Genomic DNA, 27776 nt, shown 5'->3' on the forward strand with positions numbered 1-27776 from the left:
AAAAATATTGACAGTAACAATACAAATACAGGGTATGCTAGGGGGGAATTTACAATAGAATATTAAATAAGGTACACATTTTTAAAGTTTTCAGTGCCTTTTGCTTTAAAGAGAATCTTATAGAATCAATATACAGTTCCATTTCTTTTTTAAATGATTAAAAGCAAACTCCTCTTTCCGCGACTCGCTACTTTGACGTAACCCGGCTGTCGATTCCTGCGTCGCCGCACGAAGTCGAACAAGCTCCGTTTCTCAATCCGAAGCCTGCTCCGAACCTCTGGAGGTCACACATGGAGGTTTCATACGTCATCAAGCCTACGTAAATTGTTGTAATGTGCTTATGACTTAAAAAAATAATAAAAAAATGTGCTTATGACTTGCGAATGTAATGCTAAGAATAAGTCAACTTTATAATGGTTAATTTTCTGAAATAAGACAGTTTTGATAATGTTTGCAGCCTACAAATGCAACCCTCGGAAGGCTGCAGCAGCTAGCTGCTAGACGTTAGCTGTGTTCGACTTTATGCGGCGACGCAAGAACCGAAATTTTAGATGACATCAAAGTACCGCGAGACCGATTCGAGAAATCATACAAAGAAGCCGGCTTTCATATAGCTCTCGCGATACTTTGAACCATCAGCTTGTCGGTTCCTGCAGCATCGCATGAAGTCTAAACTCACCGAAAACTGAGGCCGTTTCTCAATCCGAAGGCTGCAGCCTCCCGAGGTCGCGTATGCAGACGTCATCAAGCCTGGTTTATTTCAAATTAACTGAGGAGTACATTAGTACGGGGCCCTTCTGGTCACCCCCTGGAAAAAAGAAAACAATCCGTGATCACGGTTTTGTAATTCGTCCCCTCAGTTTATAAACCGTACTCACGGATTATTAAACTGTTCCCTCAGTTTTACAAACCGTGCGCTCGGATAAATAAACCGTACGCACGAGTTAACAATCCGTGCTCTTAGATTTGTAAACCGTACCCTCAGTTTTTGCAATCCGTACCCACGAATTTATAAACCGTGCGCACGCTTTTGCAATCTGTTCTCACAGTTTTGCTAACTGGATTTGTAGCCCCTCCCTCATTTTAGAAATCGCTATTCATTCTTATTCATTCTTTCCAAGTTTCCTATTAATGTTTGATATTTTCGGAAATTAATAAAGTTTAAACCGTGTTAAGCTGTTTTATACGTTCCTAACTGGAAACGTGCTTTAATATTTACGAAATATTTTAATCGGATGCTACAGTAAACAGATATCTTTGTGTAAAATTAACATATGTTATTTAGATTTATTCATCAAATAAAATAAATATTTAACTAACAAATGATTTCTACATATCCTTAATATTTTAATCAATATATTTGAGAATGCCACACTTAGGCTTGCTATATATTTTCGTTTTTAATTGCTCATTTTAAATTCATATTTTATGTATTTAACATCAGCTTATTAGGTAAGATTAAAAGATTATTAAGAGCTGCACAATAATATACATATAAGTTTTATATACATATAATTCTTAATTATTGTAAATCAATATTATTATATCTGATTATCAATATATTTGAGAATTTCACACTTAAATATTTACACGTTTTAAAACTTATAATAATAATTGCTCATTTAAAATTAATATTTTATGTATTTAACATCAACATAACATCGACAATCAAACATTTTTACATTGTAGCCTATTATTTGAGTAAATATAGGCAAACAAAGTAGATCACGTGTTAATTTAAAAATCAACAAAGCAAACGGGTTTTATTCAGCAGCAGATGAAATTGCGTCTTTTGCAGAAAATAAACATCTCCGAATCTCCTCAAAAATCCTGGTAAGTGTGGAGTATGAGTAATTACATTTACAATATAGGTGCAGGATTCTGCTGATCCACCTGTCTGGAATGAAGAAGTGATTCTGCAACCTCTCAGAGTTTATTCAGCTCATTGTATTTGTAACATGTACTGTTTGGCATTTTTGGAGTTTCATGATGACTGTAGAGTTATGTCATGTGTAAATAAATGTTCAATAAAACAATTGTGTACAATTGCTTTGTTCATCGTTCATAAAGGATGGTATGAAATAAATTCACTTTACATTAAGTAAATTCAACTCATTTTTTATTTAAATAAAATTCATAAAAAACAGCTACATCTACTTAACATTTGCAATTACTTATTTTTACTCAATTTTATTTTTAATAGGAAATCAATTTAATTATTGTTAATACCAGATTTAAAGCTTTCAAATTTACTCAGTATTTGTAAGTATAAAATGTTTTACTAAAACTTAGTAAATGTTTTACAGAGTGTGGCTCATATACCCGCTCATTGTGCATTAAAAATATGACCAGAAATTGATTCTTTTACACACATTTCAAAGAGCACAGCTATTTTAACACTTTGGTGACCTAAATAAATACGTACAATACAAATAGTCACGCGATTATTCTAGCAGTATTTGCACAGAAAGCTGTTACCCAGTTAATATAACAGTATAACTTCAAGTATTCAGATAAAAAAACTTTACGCAAGGACAAAGACAATATTTAATTAACAAAGTACAAATTTTAAGTTTAAATATTAATAAACTCCAAACTTATCTGGATTTTTTAAAGAGTTTCTCAGATGTTTGTCATCCCAGAAGTTTCCTTTGATTAATATTTTCTCATTGATCCTTAAATTAACATGTGATCTACTTAATTTCTAACTACTTTTTTGCTTACATTAGCTCAGATAATAAACATAATGTAAAAATTTTTCACCAAAAAATTAAGTAAATCATAATAAAAGTTTGGCATGAAGTTGATGTTAAATGCAAATAATATTGATTTACAACAATCAAGAATTATAGGTATATAAAACCTATATGTCCATAACTGTGCAGCTCTTAGTAATCTTTTAATCTTACCTAATAAGTTGATGTTAAATACATAAAATACGAATTCGAAACGAGCAATCAAAAACGAAAATATACAGCAAGCCTAAGTATATTGACCAAAATATATAGGACATGCAGAAATCATTTGCTAGTCAAATACCCACCCCATTTGATGAATAAATCCAAACAACATGCCAATTTTACACAAAGATATCTGCCCACTGTAGCATCCGATTAAAATATTTCGTAAATATTAAAGCACGTTTCCAGTTAGGAACGTATAAAACAGCTTAACACGGTTTAAACTTTATTAATTTCCGAAAATATCAAACATTAATATAGGAAACCTGGAAAGAATGACCAAGAATGAACAGCGACCTCCAAAATGAGGGAGGGGCCACAAATCCAGCCAGCAAAACCGTGAGAACAGACCGCAAAAGCGCGCGCACGGTCCACAAACTCGTGGGTACAGACTGCAAAAACCGATGGTACGGTTTACAAATCTAAGAGCACGGATTGTTAACTCGTGCGTACGGTTTATTAATCCGAGCGCACGGTTTGTAAAGCTGAGGGAACAGTTTAATAATCCGTGAGTACGGTTTATAAACTGAGGGGACGAATTACAAAACCGTGATCACGGATTGTTTTATTTTTTCCAGGGGGTGACCAGAAGGGCTCCGTACATTCGCAAGTCAAAGCATATTACAACAATTTACTGTAAACTATGAATAAGTCAACTTTATAACGGTTAATATTCTGAAATAAGACAGTCTTGATGACGTATGTATATATAATGACGTTATATATATATAATGCACTTGAATAAAAATATGAAAATTGTCAAGTAGATGGTGACTGCTCTTTATCTTCTATTTAAAAGATAAAATAAAATGTATCTCTCAACATTTGCATTTTAGATTTAAGCCTTTCTCTAAAACCTTGTTCGGTTCAGTATAAAAAAAAACATATACATAAAAATCTTTTAATAAATATTCTAAAAAAAAAAAAAAAAAAATAGTATAGTCTGGCAACTATTTATCACACTGGACGGAGAAGAATTAAAAAACTTGATTGCTTAGGGAAGTGGTTCTCAACTCCAGTCCTCGGGACACGCTGCTCGGCACATTTTGGATGTCTCTCATATCTGACACATTCGGTTCAGTTCATGGAATCTATCCTAACGAGCTGATGATCTGAATCAGGTGTGTTAAATAAGGGAGACATGCACAATATGCAGAGCAGTGGGTCCCGAGGACTGGAGTTGAGAACCACTGGGATAAAAGAAAATTTAAACCAATTTTTTGAGCATTTAGGGATACAGTATCTTTAACCTGATGGTAGCACTTCATTGGATAGTGGACGCCTCTTATCATTCACAATGATGTTAGCCTTATTTAACGTTCTTTCTTTATATATGCTATCTATAATCTTTAACTTTATTCCTAATAATTTACTTGCTGGGCCTCAGTGTTATACCAGCAGATCACACAAAATGACACAATGCTTTCAATAATAGCTTCCCAAAACATCAACAATATTCTACTATGGACATTAAAAGACAGTATTTTCTTTAAGAAGTACATTCTCTGTAGTAACTTTTTACTTACACAGTCGGACCATGCATCCCACTTTAATTTATTGTCCAGCATAACACCAAGGTATTTATAATTTGTTACTAACTGTATTTGCTCCCTGTTAATTACAGTAGTGTAGTAGGATAATTTTCACTTTCGCTTTTACTCTTTAAAATCAATAACCATTTCCTTAGTTTTTGAAATATTTAAAAAAAGATTAGAATTTTCACAACATCATAGAAATGCATTTATCTCAATTCAACTCATACATTTACTTTTATGCATTTGGCAGACACTTTTATAAAAAGCTATTTATTTGACCACTATGTGTTTTCACTGGGATTGAACCCATGACCTTTTGCACTGTTAACACAAAACTACAGAAACACTGAGAACACTCATAGACAAACTTCTTTTGCAAGCACAAGGTTGAGAAATATCAAAAGCTCTGTGTCCTATTGTTTCCATCACAGGTGTTTGCTGTTTGACTGACACACTGCTGCTATGTACCTTGAAAACAATGTTTCAACACACGTTTAGATGATAAATCGAGCCGCTGTTCAACAGCCAGCACATATTTCTTCTGTGAGGTCTGGTCAGGAGATCTTGTGTAGGTTTACTGACAGGGAACAGAAGTCATCTGGAAAGCGTCATCCCACTGCTCATCTAAACAGCTGTTATGCAACAGACCCTTAGCTTTATAAACAGCAGAATTCTTCAGAGAAACCTCACAGTTCAGTTGGAATCCAGAGCTCCTGCAGTCTGAACTAATCCTGGTGTGGATCGTGAAAATGTTCTGCTTTGTTTTGCTGGTTTTCTCTTTGGTTCAGCTCACCCCAGCTTTACCCATCACTCAGAAACATCTGCTGTCCTGCTGCGAGTCTGCAAGTCTCGTGAACGACTGTCTTAACACCATTAAAGAGTCTGAGGTAAAGCAAGCTTTAATTAATGTGTATTGAATGTAATTTTATTTTCTGAAGCAAATGTGAAGGCTGTTCATCACTGAGTTTTTTTGGCCAGTTGATATCGAGGGCAAACCGGTTGATGGGGAGGTCTTCAAGGTTTTTGTAATGATTGACAGCAAGGCCGCTGAGGTCTTTCTAACGGTTGACCCCAGGGTCTTTCTAAATATGACGCAGTTGTTGCTAAAGTCTTTCTTACCGTTGATGCGGAGAGCTTTCTAATGGTTGATGCCGCCAGTCGCTGAGGTCTTTCTAACAGTTGATGCCGCCGGTCACTGAGGTCTTTCTAACGGTTGATGCCGCTGGTCGCTGAAGTTTTTCTAACAGTTGACGCCGAGGTCTCCAAGGTCTTTCTAAAGGTTGATGCCGAGGTTGTTAAGGTCTTTCTAATGGTTGATGCTGAGGTCTTTGTAACGGTTGATGGTGAGGTCGCTGAAGTTTTTCTAACGGTTGTCTCAGAGGTCTTTTTAACGGTTGACGCCGAGGTCTTTCTACAGGTTGACGCTGAGGTTGTTGAGGTCTTTTTAACGATTGATGCTGAGGTCTTTCTAATGGTTTATGGCGCCGGTTGCTGAGGTCTTTCTAGCGGTTGACGCCACCGGTCGCTGCGGTCTTTCTAACAGTTGATGCCGAGGTCTTTCTAAAGGTTGATGCTGAGGTTGTTGAGGTCTTTCTAACAGTTGATGCCGCCGGTCGCTGAGGTCTTTCTAACGGTTGATGGCGAGGTCGCTGAGGTCTTTCTAAAGGTTGACGCTGAGCTCTCCGAGGTCTTTCTAACGGTTGATGCCACCAGTTGCTAATGCTTTTCTAATGGTTAATGGTGAGGTCGCTAAAGTCTTTCTAACGGCTGATGGTGAGGTCGCTAAAGTCTTTCTAATGGTTGACGCCGCCAGTCGCTGAGGTCTTTCTAACAGTTGATGCCGCCGGTCACTGAGGTCTTTCTAACAGTTGATGCCGCCGGTCACTGATGTCTTTCTAACAGTTGATGCCGCCGGTCACTGAGGTCTTTCTAATGGTTGATGCCGCCGGTCGCTAAAGTTTTTCTAACAGTTGACGCCAAGGTCTCCAAGGTCTTTCTAAAGGTTGATGCTGAGGTTGTTAAGGTCCTTCTAACGGTTGACGCTGAGGTCTTTCTAACGGTTGATGCCGCCGTTTGCTGAGGTCTTTGTAACGGTTGTTGGTGAGGTCGCTGAAGTTTTTCTAATGGTTGACGCCGAGGTCTCAGAGGTCTTTCTAACGGTTGATGCTGAGGTCTTTCTAAAGGTAAACACCGAGGTCTTTCGAAAGGTTGACGCTGAGGTTGTTGAGATCTTTCTAACGGTTGACACTGAGGTCTTTCTAATGGTTGATGCTGCCGGTCGCTGAGGTCTTTCTAGCGGTTGACACCATCGGTCGCTGCGGTCTTTCTAACAGTTGATGCCATCAGTCGCTGCGGTCTTTCTAACGGTTGATGGCGAGGTCGCTGAGGTCTTTCTAAAGGTTGACGCTGAGCTCTCCGAGGTCTTTCTAACGGTTGACGCCGAGGTTGTTGAGGTCTTTCTTATGGTTGACGCCGAGGTCTTTCTAAAGGTTGACGCTGAGGTCGCTGAGGCTTTCTAACGGTTGATGCCACCAGTTGCTAATGCTTTTCTAATGGTTAATGGTGAGGTCGCTAAAGTCTTTCTAATGGTTGACGCCGCCAGTCGCTGAGGTCTTTCTAACAGTTGATGCCGCCGGTCACTGAGGTCTTTCTAACAGTTGATGCCGCCGGTCACTGAGGTCTTTCTAACAGTTGATGCCGCCGGTCACTGAAGTTTTTCTAACGGTTGATGCCGCCGGTCACTGAGGTCTTTCTAACGGTTGATGCCGCCGGTCACTGAAGTTTTTCTAACAGTTGACGCCAAGGTCTCCAAGGTCTTTCTAAAGGTTGATGCCGAGGTTGTTAAGGTCCTTCTAACGGTTGACGCTGAGGTCTTTCTAACGGTTGATGCCGCCGTTTGCTGAGGTCTTTGTAACGGTTGTTGGTAAGGTCGCTGAAGTTTTTCTAATGGTTGACGCCGAGGTCTCAGAGGTCTTTCTAACGGTTGATGCTGAGGTCTTTCTAAAGGTAAACACCGAGGTCTTTCGAAAGGTTGATGCTGAGGTTGTTGAGATCTTTCCAACGGTTGACACTGAGGTCTTTCTAATGGTTGATGCTGCCGGTCGCTGAGGTCTTTCTAGCGGTTGACGCCATCGGTCGCTGCGGTCTTTCTAACAGTTGATGCCATCAGTCGCTGCGGTCTTTCTAACGGTTACTGGTGAGGTCGCTGAGGTCTTTCTAAAGGTTGACGCTGAGCTCTCCGAGGTCTTTCTTACGGTTGACGCCTAGGTTGTTGAGGTCTTTCTTATGGTTGACGCCGAGGTCTTTCTAAAGGTTGACGCTGAGGTCGCTGAGGCTTTCTAACGGTTGATGCCACCAGTTGCTAATGCTTTTCTAATGGTTAATGGTGAGGTCGCTAAAGTCTTTCTAACGGCTGATGGTGAGGTCGCTAAAGTCTTTCTAATGGTTGACGCCACCGGTCTCTGAGGTCTTTGTAACGGTTCATGGCGATGCCGAGGTCGCTGAGGTCTTACTGTTGACACCGCCGGTTGCTGAGGTCTAACCATTGATGTTGATGTTTATGTAATTGATATTCTTAATATTCTTTTGTTTTTAGCATGCTTATATTGGAGTGTGATCAAACCACTAACTATAAATGTTTGCATAATTACCTCTTTTGGCAAATGCTAAACCTTAAATCTTTATTTCCCTTAATTTGAATTAAAACGCATTATTTTAACTTATTTTTTATTATTTCATAATTACTACATCTGCAGACATATGCTGTACAAATACATTTACAATAAATGACAGAACCCAATTTCTCAGAACATGTACAATAATTGTTTGTAAAATAAATGTAAAACCAGTAAAACAGTCAGCATGTTATCAATGTTCTTATCAAGGATCCTCTGAAAGATGTGTTTGATAGATCTGTGTGAGGTGACTGTTCAGTTCTTCCATTTATTCTTCTTAGCAGGCAGTTGGCCTGTTGCCTCCAAATATTTATTGATGAGTTCTTCTTGTACAGATGGCAGGCAGGGCTGATATCTGCTGTAGTCCATAGTGTACTCGCCTTTACCCTGAACAACATACACAGATACACAATAAAGACCAGGGGCCTGATGTATAAACGTTACGTACGCACAAAATGGGCATAGAAATATGCGTACGCAATTTTCCACGCACATATCGGGATTTATAAAAAATAAAGTTGCCGTAAATAAGTGCGCACCGTACGGATGCTCTCCACTGTGCGTACGCACTCTTTTTGAGCGGAGTGAAAGAACACAAACTCTGTTCTTGTTTCTATACACATTTAGTTTTAATATTCCTGTTTCATTCATGAAACACTCAAATTGCATCTAGGTGTCGCACCTGCCAATAAGTAGCAAATATTTAACAGATAAAAATTATTGAAAAGACGAAGCCTCTACGGTGAATAGTGCCACACACATCTGTCACGAGCGCGTCTGCGTGTTTGAAACGCAAAAGAACTATATGAATAAGTCTTTTCTTCACTCATCAAGCATTAAAGGCTAATGTTTTTTTTTAATATATCTTAATGCCTTATGGCTACGCCGCGTAATACATCGTTGTCTTTATGTTTTATTATGGGAAACACTTAATGCGAAACTTTTATATGCTGGGCTCGTCTACTTGCATATAGCAGCCTATTCTCTATAATGTATGTCATATTGCAGTCTTAATGCATTAAGTCGCGTTAAATGGTATAATTGATGCACTTGCCGCCTGAGATATAGACGAACATGACCCGAAACGATCTCCACCATCCGCTGGTCAAAAACATTTCATCTCCCTCTGAGTTTGTTTTACATTAAAATGTTATGAATATAATGACATCTGTCTGGCCATATGTGAAACCAGTATCAACTTTGACAATGCCAGTGTTTAAACAGTGTTTTAATAATTTCATAAAAACCCATAAGGCAAAAAATTAATTTCTCTGGCCAAAAGTATATTTAAAATATATGCTACATAAGTAAATTTTATAAAGTATATTTTTAAAGTTGAAAATAATGTTAACCTTTTTAAAACTGTTTTGTTTACAGATTCGTAACAAAGTTTTTCTTCCAATGCGACATGAATTTCCTTGAATTCAAATATATGAAGGGCTAAATATATTTTTTTAATGCTTTAAAATGCTTTATAAATATTTAAATATATATATAAATTATATATACTTTTTTTGCCGAATGGGTAAGTAACGTTTTTTGGAAATGCAGGTTTCAATCGGACAGCGACGATATTTTCCTTGCGTTTTGTAACGTCAATCCATATTAAAATGATATGCAGCCCACATTATGCCCAGTAAAACTAAGGGTTGTACGCTCCATATATGGTTGTTTCGGGGAGGAGATGGATCTTCCGCTCTGGGATTTAGGAATGTTTCTTGAGTACACATGGTTTTATAAATCTGAAAACTTTTGTGCGTACGCAAATTCTGCATTATGTGCGTACGCACACTTTAAGGATGGAATCTACGCAAAGTTTTATACATGAGGTCCCAGGACCGTGTACAAGTAAATTATGTTTATGTTGACTTTGAAGTAGTTTAGTTTGTCACCTCTGTGCTGGAGCGCAGTTCTGTGGAGTATCCAAACATGTCATTCAGTGGAATCTATAGACAAAAACCAATAAGAGTGCATTATGGGAATACAGATGCCAGTCATATCAATGCATTATGATATCTTTACTGTCATTTGTGAATACATCGAGATTGCATTTCACCAACAAAACATTACTGGCTCAATTGCTCTAGCTGAATGAATAACTGCGACCCAGTGAATGTTTTACTGCACCTCATGAAAATAACATTGCGGTGTAAAATATATTCATTTTATTTATAGAGTGAAATGATAAAATCTATGAATTTACGTTAGTTATCATGATGGTACTTACATCAGCGTACAGTGTGAAGTATCCCTCGGCTCCATCCTGCCCTGTAATGACACCATGACGACGATTGACCCCGGCTATAACTGCCCCCTGAAATTCATTAGGGGCAACTATCTCCACAGACATTACTGGTTCCAAAATCACAACATTTGCTTTCTCCATCGCTGTGAAGAGACAAAAAATTTAAATGAATAAACAGAGACAAACATTCATACAAAGATTTGATTCTGCTCCGTTATCAAACTGAATAATTGACAGCACAATTGAGTTTCAATTTCAACAAACCACCATTATGGTGATAAGTGTTTGCATTTCATCAGCTCATTTGCATTTAAAAGGACAGAAAATGTCATTAAACGCTGATGTAATAGACAATAATATCTGATTCATCCCATCAGACTAAAAGACTTTCACTGTGGTCACTGTGATTCAGAAAGAAATTAACTGTACTCATACCCTGTTTAACAGCGCCCTCTCCTGCACGAATGAAGGAGATCTCATTTGAATCAACCATGTGATTAGCACCATCATCCAGCACGAATCGAACACCAGAAATCTTGTGTCCTGTCAGAGGACCCTTCTCACACGCTTCCCTAAAACCCTGACAGAGAAAAGACAGACAGATGACAGAACTGATACTTACACTTTGTGTGTGCATGCGTACGTGTGTCTGTGCATGTGTGGGTGTGTTTGTGTGTGTGCATCTCTGTGTGTGTGCGTACGTGTGTGTGTGTGTGTGTGTAAGTGTGTGTCTGTGTGTGTGCATGTGTCTGTGTAAGCATCTCTGTGTGTGTGTGTGCATGTGTCTGTCTGTTTGTGTCTGTGTGTGCGTGCGTGCGTGCGTGCATGCTTGTTTGTGTGCACTTGTGCACTGAAAAAATTATTCATTCAATTTACTCAATTTTTTAAGGTAAGTGGTTGCAATCAATTTATTTAAGCTACATTTAAACAAAAGTTTTTTTATTTTATTTGACTTTACTCATCTTTTTTGTTTAAATGTAGCTTAAATAAATTGATTGCAACCACTTACCTTAAAAAATTGAGTAAATTGAATGAATAATTTTTTCTGTGTGTGTGTGTGTGTGTGTGTGTGTGTATGTGTGTGTGTGTTTGTGTCTCTGTGTGTGTGTGTTATTAACATACAGGCATATGTTTTAATCCTTGTACAACATTGTGTTAACATTGCTTAAATTAAAACCGCGTGTCTTACCCTTTCCACAGCAGGGATAAACTGTTTTGGGATGTTAGTGCCGATGGTGCGATCCTTAAACTCCAGTTTGGTGTAACTGTCAGAATCCAGCGGTTCGAGGACACCTATCACTTTACCGTACTGTCCAGACCCTCCAGATTGCTTCTTATGTGTGAAGTCAAACCTGCATTCATAAAAACCAATTCACATTATGTGATATTACTGTATGAACCATCAGACAGGGAGAAATGAAAAATCACAGGTGGAAAAAAAGTGTGTTTTCTGATGAAGAGAAATCTAATGAGCTAAAATATATTCAAACTGTTGGATAAAATAAATTGTGCATATTAAGCCTTGAATACACAAAAGATATTTTGCAGACCATTTACTCGCTGTATTCTAAACACAAGTATGAATTTTTTTGTAATGGTAATTTAATGTATTTTTTCTGCTAAAATAACATTTCTTTGAATTATTAGCAAACATTGAAAACTGTTGAAGATATAGCTGTGAGTGAATCACTGTCAGCTGCTGAGAGATCAAGGTCACTGTTTCTTTAAGAGAGGGCGGGACTAAAGCACAACTAACAGACAGGAAGTACACACAGCTCTGCATTCTTCTCACACACACAGTTTGTTTATAGAGTGATCACATGTGGTGTTTAGGGTCAAAGTCAAACAGGAGTGTCACACCCATTCATTCTCCTCTACTGCGTGCTTGATTTATCAGACGGAAGCTGATGCTGAAATGGCCACGGGAGATTTAGAGCCGACACATTTCCCAGCTCGCCGGGCAGCTAAAGTAGCCCTACATTACATCAACACACAACACGGCTCACCCTTCAAAGTGTTTGGACTACAGACGGTGCACAAAGCAAGAGTTGAGGTACTTTATAATCTCAACCATTTAACATCTGAGCTGCTAACTGAAGGATTGAGGGTTCTAACCCGACCCAGTCTGTATTAATATTAATATTGGTGTTTACTGTAAAGTGACAGTGTTTTTGAATGATTTCAGGCTGTAGAAACAGGAGGCAGGAAATATAACCTGGACTTCTCTGTGATCAACTGGGCCAGTGAGGTAACGCACACAACATCTCAGTGGCATAGCAGTTTGAATGCTTTAATTCACTGACACAAAACCAGAATAATATTTCACCTCAGTGGACTGTAATGTCGTGTTGCTTTGCTTTTTTCCTCACATGTGATTTACATCAGAATCTCTATGGCTCTCTCTTAGGGTTCAGGTGTGTTGAGTTGTACAGCCGAGGTCTTTTTTCCTCAGAATGGTCCACCTGAGGTTCAGTATAACTGTGATGGACTACAGAACATCAACTTTACGTCTGAAGAAGCAGATTTCTTCCAGAAATACAGAGCGCCTGAGAGCCCGGTCACTGCACAATACATACCAGGCATGTGTTAACAACTATACCAGCACATTGACACACACACTGTACTGTATCTGTATTACATCACTTCTGTAACCGACGGCGGTGTTACACAAATCTTCCCACAGAGTGATGTGGAAAGTGCGGTGTGTGTTTGAATGAGGCGTGTTAGGAAGGCGTGGATGAGCCTTTACTTTAAAGGAATGTTCCATTTTCTTAAAAGAAAAATCCAGACAATCCACTCACCACCATGTCATCCAAAACGTTGATGTCTTTCTTTGTTCAGTCGAGAAGAAATTATGTTTTTTGAGGAAAACATTGCAGGATTTTTCTCATTTTAATGGACTTTAATAGACACCAACAATTAACACTTAACACGTAACAGTTTTTTTCAACTGTGTTTCAAAGGACTATAAACAATCCCAAACGAGGCATAAGGGTCTTATCTAGCAAAACGATTGTCATTTTTGACAAGAAAAATAAAAAATATGGTCTTTTAAACCACAACTTTTCGACTAGGTCCGGTCCAGCCGACCTAACGTAAATGCGTAGTGACGTAGGGAGGTCACGTGTTACATATATGAAACGCACATTGGCGGACCATTGTAAACAATAAACTGACACAAAGACATTAATTAGTATCAGTTGACATACAACAACGTAGGAACGGTCCTCTTTCAAGATTTATATTTGTTATTGTTCTTGTCAAAAATGACAATCGTTTTGCTAGATAAGACACTTATGCCTCGTTTGGGATTGTTTATAGTCCTTTGAAACTCAGTTGAAAAAAACTGTTACGTGTTGAGTTAAGTGTTAATTGTTGGTGTCTATTAAAGTCCATTAAAATGAGAAAAATCCTGCAATGTTTTCCCTTAAAAAACATAATTTCTTCTCGACTGAACAAAGAAAGACATCAACATTTTCGATGACATGGTGTTGAGTAAATTATCTGGATTTTTCTTTTTAAGAAAATTGAATATTCCTTTAAGGAAGAAGATCTCTTTGGGTTTGAGACTCTAATCTTTGCAACATTACTGATCTTTTTATATGCACAGACATCTTAAAACACTCCAAAGACAATGTAAAAACATGAACTCGCATCATATGATCCCTTTTAAGTGTCTCCATCTCTGTGATCTATTGAGCGCCATGGAGTTTTTTCTATACTTCCGTCACATTTGTGAGTTTGATCTGTGGAAATTTACTGAATTTAGGAGTAAAAGTTTTTTAAGGATTTATAATTTGCAAACATTTCCTAATATAATAGTCCGGCTTTAACCTTACATAACTTTTTCATACTGATATATGCTAAATGTACATATTATCTATACTGTTATTGCATTATTATTTGTCACATACGTGAAAGCTTAAACTTCTTTTAAATGTTTAGTAATATGATACCTGTCAGAGTTTATGCTAAGTGGTCCAATGTCTAAATAACAAAACTGATAAAACTGTCATTTTATAATAAAATAAATATAATATAATATAATATAATAAATATAATATGATAAATAAATATAATATGATAAATAAATATAATATGATAAATAAATATAATATGATAAATAAATATAATATGATAAATAAATATAATATGATAAATAAATATAATATGATAAATAAATATAATATGATAAATAAATATAATATGATAAATAAATATAATATGATAAACAACACTAAGACTAGAAAAGTGAAATTTGTTTGCTAGCACTATGAAACTAACGTTTTGATTACAATCTTACAGATATTTACAGTTACTGTCATATCTTACTATATTTACTGTTAGTACGGCTCATTCGTCTTATGAGAATATTTCATACATGGGCTTGACTGGGGGGGGGGGGTTGCTACTGTTGATCTAGATGTTTTTGTAATGATTCTACATATTTTACAGTATATACCTTCATTTATTCTCATATTTGCCAGTACTAGGCTGCATTTACTGTAAACCTGCTTTGCCATATGCCAAAATGATCAAAAGCACTACAGTAATACATTTGAATTAGGAAACTAAATAGAAAGCTTAGTTAAGCTGACGTAAAGAACATGATTTTTCCAGAGCTTTTTTGACTCGGCAGTAAACACATCATTCAGACACATTACAGGACTTGAACCAACACTCGATAGCTTCAGCATTAAGAGTATGTATGTTCACCAATTATTACTCTCTCTACAGACAGCTACGGTAACATGACTGATGAAATGAAGCAGTTTTGGCATTTGGCTCGTGTGGCTGCATCCTTCATCATGCTGAGAGAATCCAGTGAGAAGACAGAGTTTAATATGGCACAGGTGGCAAACATCACACAACAGGTGAGTGAATACACAGCGTCATCTGATCTAAACCACACAGCCAATCATCACTGCTGCTACTACTATAGCCACTTTAATTCAGATCAAACCTAGCTGTCATACACTTACAGCCATAGAGAAACAAACCAGAAATCTTTAAAGAGCACTGACACCCTGACCTCTGCAGCATTTTTGAATACTTTGTTATCCTATCATGTACCTCATGAAGAGAAGTGAATGTGTACACAGCTGTACTTTCGTAAAACATTATTCATCACTGACAACCGACGCTCATTAATCGATCGTTAACCAATAAAGATGTTAAATTATCATTGAATTCAAAAGGGAAGTGTTTGTAAACCCTTAAAAATACCAACAAAGTTATTTTCGTATAGTAAGGAGTTTATTTTTACTTAATATTTGCTAATAGCAGCATGAACAACAATAGAACATGAAGATTTATTTGAACAACAGTACTGTGGACATGTTTATTGTAAATGCGTTTATTGTGAATTTTAATTAATTCATTTCATTAATGGTTAAAACTGTGTTAATCGATCAAAACTCTTACTGACGATTAACTGTTAAGCAGTTTATTATGTTCATCTCTAATAGTGAAGCTTTGGTTGTATTTATGGGGTTTTAATGGTCTTTAATGGTCTTCATTTTAATGGTTTTAATACGTGTCTGTGTTACAGCTCATCTGTACAATTTATATTACAGGTGACGCATGAGAACGAGTTGATGTTGAACTATTATGTTCTTCTTCATGACATGCCCTCACAGGTAACAAACATACACAATCACAGACGCACCAAAATGTCATAAAAACCTGTTTAATTTGACTGTCCTGGTTCTAAATGAACAGAAATCAATGGGCTACATCTTAACTACATAAAAAAAAAACACAAGTGCTTCATATAACTTATGTGCTTTCTTTTGAATCTTCATCTTCGTCATGTTTCTATGTTTACATGCACAAAATTTTGTCAATCCGACTGAATTTATTCCAATTGAAGGTTACAAAAGTACAGTTTACATGTATCCTAAACGTCTGCGTAAGCGCACAGCCAGGGTTGCGTATCAAAACTAGCCCAAAAGACTAATGCTGTTCCCTAATGACTATTCACAGCCCAAATGGCAATAACTAATAAAGGAAATCCTTTCATCTTTAACCTGCAAAAAAATCAACTCACTGTAACAGATTTGGGCTACGTTTAAAAGTAGACCGAATCTGAAGTCTGCAAAAAGCAGAGGACTTGGCAACACAGCATCTTTAGTCGAGTTCACGCTTTATCTCTGGAAACATGTATAAGGTCAAAGTTGAGTTGGAGAAAGTGGTTCTTAAGTTTTCAGATATAGGCAAAGAAAACACAATTATCGAAAGGCACAACACTATTTTATTGCATTTAGCCAGTGACTCCATTACCTTAATAATGCTTGTTGCCATTGTCTTGTTATTGCATGTTTCTATGACTAGAATCAGGTGATGTGAGAGGTAAATATAAGACGTAAACTCAAGCGCAATACGTCTGCGCATGTGCACAAGGTATTTTTGCATCTGATTAAGAAAATACTATGATTCACGGGTTTACATGCATACTTTTCTCCTGATGATCGGAATACAGATCGGAGTACACCATCCCTTTCAAAACGATCAAAATTTGCATCTGATCGACCTCAATCATATTAATTAAGGTGTTTACATGAAGGCTTTTCTATCTGATTGAGGCATCAATACGATTACAGACGGATTATTTGGTTGCATGTAAACGTAATGTCAAATAACATTTTATTTATTTTATTTTATTCATTTGATTGGTTTATTTTTTTTTACTCTTTAAACTATATACTGCTGTAGTTGTTTGCTTAATGCCTTACATTTCAATGTAAAACTTTCACAAACATCTGCAGACATGACAAAAAATAAGTCGTACAGGTCTGAAATAACACAACAGCTCTTCTCAATTAATTTCTATTTTATATCTAAATTGATCCTTTACGTTTTGTTTAGTTCGTCTTGAATATTTACGCTTTGTTCTAGTATGAGTTGAGTTTATTTAGGGTTGCCTGGTTTTAAGTATTTATATTAGTTTCAGTATTTAGGGCTGTTATTACAGAAACAGAATTTAATTTGAATATGTTTAACAGTGAATGAAATTGCACAAGATTCTTAAGTTTATTAAATTTTGGAATAAGGAAAATGTATATAAACTGATGTAAATGTTTACGAATGAGTTTGTTTAATAATGTTTGTGATTTAGGAGATCATTCATTGGAAGCTGTTGATGTCTTGGTCTCCAGATGGGGGCGTACGAGTGCTGAACAGTGAATGGCAGCCGAAATGCCCTCACGATGTCCCACCCAACAATAACAATACTGAACCTTAGTCAAACTAAACTCACAGTACATACAGTTATCTGATCATGATGACTAATAAAGTCTAAAATCTTACTGTTATTTCACGGGTGTCTGCAGTCTGTATGCACACGACACACATAACTATTGTGTTATTTTAGTATTAATCCATTAATATAATCATTAATACCATGAGTACACATCCAATGTCCAAAACAAATCTATATTAATATATCTAATATATCAAATCTATATTATAGCACTATGAATGTAAATGTGCTTATATTGTGTGAGACTTACGTCACAGCATTGGTCACAGTCTCTCTGAAAGCCACCTTTGGTTTTCCCATCACACATGGACAGTTATATTCTCTCTCCATCCTCTATAACACACACACACAACAGCAAAACATCACTTACTTTCATTCATTTTAATTTTCTTAACCAGCTGTAATGGTCACATGTTGTCTTATAGAAATTAATTAGTATTTAAACACAAACTCTCTGTAATGTGGCTCCTGCACTGTCTGAAATTTCCCCAATAGTCTTTGTGAAAGCCACAGTGCACCACAATAACCAGTGTACAACTGATGTACAGTCAAGCCAGGAGTATAGTTTGTTTTTTTACGTGTATGCCAGCGTTGAACGCACAGCCTTGCAAAGCATAGTTTTTTTGACTTGTAGAGAGACGTTCAACGCATCCACATTGTGACTAAATGCAATGCATCTCCTGGGCTGCATCCTACATCCTCCTGTAGGTGTATGCATGACCGATGTGTACAAAGTAAGCGCAATAACAAAAATCCTGTAGTGCTCAATGACTGATGAGTGAGTGATGACTAAATTTGTGAACGGTAATTGTGTTGTGATGCTGGTAACAGGCAATGCTAATGCAGCTATAGATATGCAATAGACTTGAATTATGAAAAATTACATAGGAGTTAAATTATAAAAAAAAGACTAAGTGATACAATTCTGATAAAATTGTGTAATCTATACATCTTGTAATTTCCTGTTTTTGTATTTTTTGCAGGGCTGTCAAAAGATTAAATCGCATACAAAATAAAATTTTGTGTTTGCATAATTTTTTTGTGTGTGTATTGTGTGTAATTGTTGTGTGTACACTCACCTAAAGGATTATTGGGAACACCATACTAATACTGTGTTTGACCCCCTTTCACCTTGAGAACTGCCTTAATTATGGCATTGATTCAACAAGGTACTGAAAGCATTCTTTAGAAATGTTGGCCCATATTGATAGGATAGCATCTTGCAGTTGATGGAGATTTGTGGGATGCACATCCAGGGCACGAAGCTCCCGTTCCACCACATCCCAAAGATGCTCTATTGGGTTGAGATCTGGTGACTGTGGGGGCCATTTTAGTACATTGAACTCATTCTCATGTTCAAGAAACCAATTTAAAATGATTCGAGCTTTGTGACATGGTGCATTATCCTGCTGGAAAAAGTCATCAGAGGATGGGTACATGGTGGTCATAAAGGGATGGACATGGTCAGAAACAATGCTCAGGTAGGCCGTGGCATTTAAACGATGCCCAATTGGCACTAAGGGGTCTAAAGTTTGCCAAGAAAACATCCCCCACACCATTACACCACCACTACCAGCCTGCACAGTGCTAACAAGGCATGATGAATCCATGTTCTCATTCTGTTCACACCAAATTCTGACTCTACCATCTGAATGTCTCAACAGAAATCGAGACTCATCAGATCAGGCAACGTTTTTCCAGTCTTCAACTGTCCAATTTTAGTGAGCTTTTGCATATTGTAGCCTCTTTTTCCTATTTGTAGTGGAGATGAGTGGTACCCGATGGGGTCTTCTGCTGTTGTAGCCCATCCGCCTCAAGGTGGTGCGTGTTGTGGCTTTACAAATGCTTTGCTGCATACCTCGGTTGTAACGACTGGTTATTTCAGTCAAAGTTGCTCTTCTATCAGCTTGAATCAGTCGGCTCATTCTCCTCTGACCTCTAGCATCAACAAGGCATTTTCACCCACAGGACTGCCGCATACTGGATGTTTTGCCCTTTTCACACCATTCTTTGTAAACCCTAGAAATGGTTGTTCGTGAAAATCCCAGTAACTGAGCAGATTGTGAAATACTCAGACCCGCCCATCAGGCACCAACAATCATGCCACGCTCAAAATTGCTTAAATCACCTTTCTTTCCCATTCTGACATTCAGTTTGGAGTTCAGGAGATTGTCTTGACCAGGACCACACCCCTAAATGCATTGAAGCAATTGCCATGTGATTGGTTGACTAGATAATTGCATTAATGAGAAATTGAACAGGTGTTCCTAATGATCCTTTAGGTGAGTGTATATACATACATTCATACATACATACATAATGTGATTAATCGCAATAATTTTTTGACAGCCCTAATTTCTGTTAAGCCCATTTTGCTGATAATAAAATCAAACTGAATGATTGAAATTAACTCTCCAGGACATGATATGATCGTCTTCATCCACAGCTCTTTCTCAAAACACATGAATAAAATGTATATCACACACACGCGATATGTAATAATAAGTATTCATGTAATGTACCTGTGAGTAGATCTCCAGATGAAGTTCTCCCATTCCAGAGATGATGGTCTCCTGACTCTCAGGGTCATACTGAACTCTGAAGGTGGGGTCTTCTCTTGTGAATCGATTGATTCCCTTTGAGAACTTATCAGTGTCGTTCTATCAAACAAAAGATGACTGTTATTCATCTGGATTTATTCATTATATGACAGTCAATGAATGAGAACTGGACTGATTTAGTACCTTGTTAGAAGGTCTCATAGCCATCGAGATCACTGGATCAGGAATATGAATCGATTCCTGGAAACATACATTAGCATTATCAGCTGAATGTCAAACCACATGTTAACCAGAGTTAGATCATGTGAATTAGTAATGTGCATGAATAGAAGGCTTATAATCAGGCAATATCTACAACAAGCTAAGCTTATATTATGTGTATATTTTTAAGTTGAAAACATCATCGTAAAAAAATCTTTTAAAAATTCTAACAAAATAGCCTAAAGAAAAATGGCATTAAAACCCCACACGTAGCAAATGATGAGTTAAATTTCTGGTTTCATGTCGGTCATTAGTACGAATTTAGTATTGTTTGATCTTACAGAAATTATTATAATGAAAAATACATAAAACTTTGTCATAATTAACGTCATAAAAAATCACCAAAAATATTAATTTTGATTATCTCAAATGTTATATTATTGATAAAAACTCATCCCTTTAAATAATAAATAAGGTATCATGAAAACATCCCTTCACGTACCATGGAGAGGTTGGCATTATTTCGGGCGGTGAACGTATCTCCGCTGGCACAGTCAATGCCAAACAGAGCACAGATGTCTCCTGCGTAAACCTCCTCAACATCCTGAAGATCAACGTCAACACATTTCTCATTTAGATTAGTACCAAACCACAGCATTGAAAGTCAACTAGCTGGTTCTCTTAACATGACTAATGTTGACTTATAAAATCTGCACCAAAGCAAACCTCTGCAAACAAGCTAACACTACAAACACACAGAGACAAAGGTCTCTCTCTTACCTCCAGCTGATCGGCATGAAGTCGCACCAGTCTCTGAACTCTCACCCTCTTACCCGTCCGCGTGTTGTAGATATATTCAGTTTTCCTCAAACAGCCCTGATACACGCGCACGTACGTCAACTGACCGAATCGACCCGCCTGGACAGCACACAAATACGACACAGAGTCAAGATGAAGATCAAATATTACTGATGTAGTGAAACATGGATTCACTGTAACTCACCTCCAGTTTAAAAGCCAAACCAACAAAAGGATGTGTGTCGTCTCTGCTTGGATCCATCAACATTTTTGAGGTGTCATTTGAATCCCTGCAAGTGAGAAGAGATGAAACGGTATAAAAAATTTACATCAAGGTTGTAGTGACCAAAATCACCACAGTTAATAATATTATCATGGTTTTGGAACCAAGTTCTAGAAAAAAAGTAATGATGCAAACCAAATTTGAAATTGACGGAGCTTTAAACTCATCAGATCACATCATTTAATAGAAAAAGAGAAGATAAAGAAAAAGTTTTTAGTGGCGTATCACAGATTTTGGGTGTTCTGTTGAATTTGTGTCATTGTGAACGCACTGTTTATTTGTCCTACTTTATATTGTCTGTGGGTTCTACACGTTGATGTTATTTGATCTGATAATAAAGAAGTTTACTCACTCTTCGTTGAGTATGGCGTAGTTTTTCACCTCAGTGGGATTAGGCAGATACTCCAACACAGCGTCCAAAAGAGGCTGAACTCCTTTATTCTTCAGAGCGCTGCCCACCAGTACAGGAGTGAACGATCGCTGGACGGTTGCCCTGCGTACGGCGGCCTGAAAACATAAACATCATCTATTGAACAACAAATACTCATAAACGCTCAGCTTCAGTATAAAGACCCTTCAGTATCAACTTCAGACCTTCAAATCATCCACACTGGGAACTCTCTCTTCCAGAAACATCTCTCCAAGCGTTTCATCTGCGTTAGCAACACACTCCACCAGTTCCTGTCTGCGGTCCAACGCCTCCGCTCGCATTTCGGCCGGGATCTCATCGAAACGAATGCTCTCGCTTCAAAAGACAAAGACAACCAACACGCGTGACACAAGAGTGTGAGGAGGATTCTCTCACAACCACCACTTTACTGGACTATTATACATGCAAAAGTCATTTTATTCATTATCTTAACAACATCAGCGAGTGATCTGCACATTATCCTGCTATCATGTTCTTAGTGGAGAGAAGCACAATTTCTCTCCAGTCAGTAAAAATGAAATACACATGATTTACCCATAAGGGCCTTCAAAGAAGATGCTGCGTTCCTCGATCAGGTCTACGATCCCACGCAGGTTTCCCTCTAATCCGATGGGAATATTGACAAAGGCAGCGTTATGATTGAGTTTAGTCCTGCATTAATACACAGAAACAAAACTTATGTTAGCTCATGAGGTCTATGACAGACCCATCACTTTCAAATCCAATCCTTAATCCAAACCCATTGCTTTAACTGCTACTGAATTAAATAATAATGTTACCCATCATCAGTATCAACAACCAGTCACAATGATGACTTTATCAACATATAAACACATGACATATGAAGATGACCTCTGTGATTTTTGGTGATGTGTTATATTGTCATTGCTGTTAGATGTGTGTTTGTTACACTGAACAAAGGTGGAGTGAAAGCATATGTGTTAACCTGACAAATACAGATAGTTTAGTAAATGAAAACAACTTGGTTTTAAAGTCATAATCACAGCTCTGATATGAGAACATGTTGGCTAAAAAATGATGGTTGACTTTGTTTAAAAACAGAGGTAAAGAAAAGAGCAATACAACTAAACTAAAAACAACCATAACACCCAAGCCATGAATGAAACCCAAGTTCACAGCCTCGGCCATCCTGAGACTCTTTGTGTCGTCAATAACGGCTGGAAATGTTTAAATAAACATTTAAAACCTTGTGTCTATTTTCCAGAAATAAGGTCCTCATTGCTGTTTTAGTATTATAAATAATGTTTTGTAATAATGTTATTTCTGCAATATTGTGTATGTTGGGTTTCCCTTACAACAATAAACCATGGTGACACAACAGGCTAGGGTTCTCAAAACCACCCTGGGGGGCCGGAATATTAAAGCAAAAATCTGAATAAGTTCATTGTAAACCACAGATTCACAGGGTGAAATGTTTTTTTCAAATCTTATTTCATATACTAGCCAATTTTTATAAAACACTCAACAACAAAAATGTAGTGATATCAATATCAATTATTTTATATCAAGTGTTTTAATAGAAACGCAGTAATACTGATGTAATGCAAGTGTGCCGCAGCAGCCCTGAAAAGTGAAGCCAAAACGTCTCGATCGCCCCCCCAGTGACTGGTCCCAGTATAGGTCATAAACCCCACCTCCCCCATGTCATTCAATGGGACTTGAATATTTAATTACACTTCAATTATCTTTTTTTCCGAAGCTGGTTTCTGTCATTTACTGTAGTTTTTATCACGCTGATGTAAATTCAAATGTTTTTTTTTTTAAATAAGTTTGTTTTAGTTATTTAATGCTATAAAAACGGTGGTGTCACGTCATGATTGACAGCTGTGAAATTTGCATTCTGCAAGAGCGAGGGCGGGGCCTTGCTTTCGCGGCTTTACTTCCTGCTCACTACTGCGTAGACTCAAGACCCAAGATGTCAGCGCCGTATCGGGACACTGGCGGCTTCACTTTTCCCCAATGGAAGAGAGCGAACAGCATCGTCCATCTTTTTTTACAGTCTATGATGTAATGACATCACACCTCAACCAATCAATCGATCGATCGATCGATCAATCAATCAATCACCTGTCTAATTTATAATTCTTATTTATTCATCTTTTATTTATTTCTTTACATTAATTTTATCAAAGTTTTGTTCTTTAAAAGGATGTACATGTTATTTCATTCTTATTATATGATCAGTGATACCAATTGATTATAACATGACAATAATATCTTGAACAATTCATCAGTAAATTTAAAGCAGTTATAGTGACAGACACTGACATCGGTTACACTGACAACATTATTCAATAAAACTTCAGTATTTTGTTGAGAAGCAGTTTCCTCTATACAGTAGCATCAGCTAGTCAAAGTTCCACCTTAGTTAACTTCTAATTCAAGGACATTTCAAGGACTTTCCAGGTCCAATACCATCAAATTCAAGGAATAATGTGGGGACACATTTCAAGTGAGAGCAAGGTTACATCATGTTACCTTTAAAGATACATTGTTACGGTTCCCTTTCGAGGAAACTCGCGCTGCGTCACTGCGGTGACACTTTGGAGACGCCTCCAGTGGTAAGTGGGTCTGAATGTGTATATCAAATTCAACCAATGGTGAGGCTTAACGACAAAGACAGGGTGACGCGGGAGCCAGGAAGTATATCGCTATCTGAAATATTACCAAAGACTGCAGTGCCTCGTTCCCTTCTCATACGTAACCCAAACGTTTTCATGTGTCAAACACAACTATGCAAAAAAGCATTTTGGTATGAATCAACATTCGCATACAGAAGACATAAGCATTTAAAGCGAACAGTTTAGCACATGTGCTTAAAAAACCTTCTTGCATAAAATAGATTCAAGCACTTTCAATGACCTGTATCTATGTATGTATAGTTTCAAAAACTTCCCAGGGCCTTGAATTTTTTCCCCAGATTCACAAACTTTCAAGGATTTCAAGGACCCGTGGGAACCCTGGCTACTGCAAAGTCTTATTCTCAGCCCTCTGGAAACGGAAGTTAACCAGAGAAGCTTTATGTCACCATTCTTTAACTTCTGCTGCCTAATAAAATCATTTACTGTATAATATAACAATTATAAAGATAATGATACTTTAAAACTGTGAATCTGATGATTTTTGACTGACCTCAGCTGTTGTAGAGCCCGGCTGGGATTTGCACCCGTGCGGTCCAGTTTATTGATAAAGGTGAGGAAGGGCACACCGTAACGCTTCATCTGTCTGTTTACGGTCATGGTTTGACACTGCACGCCACCGACCGCACACAGAACCAGCACGGCCCCGTCCAGAACACGCAGAGCTCGCTCCACTTCAATGGTGAAGTCCACGTGACCTGATGAGAAGACAACGATCAGATCACATCTCTCACCATCATCATAATGAATCAACCACTACCTAGTGCATATTTTTACTCACACTGCTTAGGTGAGACAGTATGTACAGAAGGTACCGCATGCTTTGTGTGTTAGGGTTAGGCCACTCACAACTATGAGTAGTGTGATATTACTTTACCTGGTGTGTCGATGATGTTAATGTTGTGATGTTTCCACATGGTGTACGTGGCAGCAGACTGGATTGTGATTCCTCTCTGTCTCTCTAACTCCATCGAGTCCATGATGGCACCCACACCATCCTTGCCTTTAACCTGACAATGCATTCAAACATACACAGTGAACCGAACACATATCCTCTATCCAGAAAAATAATTACTATATGATTATTAGTCAAAAATAACAAAAGTTATTTGTTCAAACAGGCTGTCTAGGTCAGTGGTTTTCAATTCTGTTCCTGGTGATCCACTGCTCTGCACATTTTGTGTCTCTCTCTTATTAAACACACTTATCTCAGTTCAATGATCTGATGATGAGATGTGTTAGATAAGAGAGAGAGAGAGAGATACAAAATGTGCGTGCGTGCGTGTGTGTGTGTGTGTACCCTACATCCCACTTGGGTGACCACATATTTGTTAACCCTTACTAACCCATCCACCCTGGCAGATGTGCTGCCACAAATAAACTGAAACACCCAAATATTCATATGAACTCACATATGATGCCTTAAGATGCTAATAAGACAGCTGAATGAGACACCTTCAGTGGTGGTTTAACCTCATGCATCTCTGCTATCCTGCCTGTGTAGTAAAGCACCCTCTCAGTGAGTGTGGTCTTCCCAGAGTCTATGTGAGCCGAGATACCGATGTTCCGGATCCGCTCGTTTGGTGTGAACCCATTTGAGCATGACCGACAGCTGTTGATCAACACCTGAGACATCACAGAGAGACATCAGTGAGAGAGAGACACACAAGATACATTACAGTAACATCAGAGAGACATCAGTGAGACAGACACAAGATAGAAGATGTACTGTAGTGAAATACATCATAGATACAATACAGAGACATTACAGCGACATCAGAGAGAAATCAGAATGACATCACAGAGACATTACAGTGGGACAGAGACACAAGATAGAAGATATATACTGACTGACTGTACTGAATGACATCACAGATACATTACAGATACATCAAAGTGACATTACAGTGACATCAGAAGAAATTACAGAGACTTCAGAAAAATATCAGAAGGCATAACAGTGACATCAGAGAGACATCAGAAGACATTACAGTGACATCAGAGAGACATCTGAAGATATTAGAGAGACATTAAAATACATACAGTGACACCAGAAGACATTACAGTGACATCAGAGAGACATCTGAAGATATTAGAGAGACATTAAAATACATACAGTGACACCAGAAGACATACAGTGACATCAGAGAGACATTAGTGTGACATCAGAGAGACAAGACAATACAATACATCAGAGACACACCAGAAGACATCACAGTGACATCAAATAGAGAAACAGCAGCACGCGATTATAAGTGAAATGTAACACTTGTACCCGTTTAAAAGCGCTGTTTGCTGGTTTGTGCAGATGTAGTTTTGATAAAGTTGATGCTGCTCTAACGAGACTCATTGTGATACATGCGGTGAATGTAAGTGTGTGTGAGATGTTATACACACATGAGCTGAATGTCACGCCGACCGGCAGCTATTCAACAACTTCCGCTTTCTACAGCGAACCGCGAGGGACAAAACACACGCGCAAAAAACCGCACTTTAGCTTTCCTTTCATTCCCTTTATTATTTTTTACGGTTTAATTCTTCTCTGTATTATATCTACCAGAGGTGGACACTACTTGAATTTTTTTGTTACATTTTCCAAGCATCTGTGCTTTATCAGAGTGTTTGTCTTGTCAAAAAAATTTACTTTATTTATAAAATGTCACCACACATTAAAGTATAGAATCATACTGTGTTCCTTTTATATTGCATATTAAAATTGATTTAATACCTAATTACATAAAATTTGTGTACTTTTACTTTTCTTGAGTAAAAGTACGAAAGTACTTTGTACTTAAGTAAAAAAATGTACTAGATGTTTAATGTACTTAAATATTAACTATAAACCAAAAACTTGAAATTATGAAATGTAGTCGAGTGAAAATTATGATAATATGCTTTGGAATGTATGTTTTTCAAAGAAAAACACTGATAAAGTATGAATACTTGCACATTTACTTTTATGTAAAAAGTAACATACTTAAGTAGTGTCCGCCTCTGATATCTACTTTCGTTTTATCAAGACTGTAAATAATAATAGCCCTGATCTTGTATAGTACTTTTACTATAACGTTACCTCTCATGTGCCTCCCTAAATGTACATATGTAAACTTCAAATGTTGATATTTCAAAGTCTGTTTTTACAATATGTTTATGAACTACTACTGCAAA

The 27776-nt window shown here is 37.4% G+C and overlaps 2 protein-coding genes across 3 annotated transcripts; one reads left to right on the top strand and one right to left on the bottom strand.

Moving 5' to 3' along the window:
• Positions 1-5166: 5166 nt before the first annotated feature.
• Positions 5167-17727, top strand: lxn (latexin). The gene is made up of 7 exons (XM_055195894.2): positions 5167-5382; positions 12312-12467; positions 12600-12662; positions 12822-12997; positions 15156-15288; positions 15991-16053; positions 17532-17727. Exons 1-7 carry the CDS (start codon positions 5245-5247, stop codon positions 17655-17657), a joined length of 855 nt encoding a protein of 284 aa, XP_055051869.1. The 5' UTR covers positions 5167-5244; the 3' UTR covers positions 17658-17727.
• On the bottom strand, positions 8205-27069 carry gfm1 (G elongation factor, mitochondrial 1). Of its 2 annotated transcripts, none has more exons than XM_055195892.2 (18): positions 26884-27069; positions 26082-26234; positions 25486-25618; positions 25102-25306; positions 22483-22599; positions 22113-22263; positions 21871-22025; positions 21441-21525; positions 21218-21355; positions 20940-21041; positions 20420-20476; positions 20198-20335; positions 17926-18008; positions 11604-11766; positions 10850-10994; positions 10397-10557; positions 10062-10115; positions 8205-8556 (listed from the first exon to the last, which is right to left on the bottom strand). In XM_055195892.2, exons 1-18 carry the CDS (start codon positions 26956-26958, stop codon positions 8425-8427), a joined length of 2247 nt encoding a protein of 748 aa, XP_055051867.1. In that variant the 5' UTR covers positions 26959-27069; the 3' UTR covers positions 8205-8424. The 2 variants fall into 2 exon arrangements, with proteins under 2 accessions (XP_055051867.1, XP_055051868.1); XM_055195893.2 differs by having other exon boundaries at positions 27006-27044.
• Between the last annotated feature and the right edge of the window lie 707 nt (positions 27070-27776).

Source organism: Misgurnus anguillicaudatus, chromosome 24 (genome assembly GCF_027580225.2).
Source record: "Misgurnus anguillicaudatus chromosome 24, ASM2758022v2, whole genome shotgun sequence".
Lineage (NCBI taxonomy): Eukaryota > Metazoa > Chordata > Actinopteri > Cypriniformes > Cobitidae > Misgurnus > Misgurnus anguillicaudatus.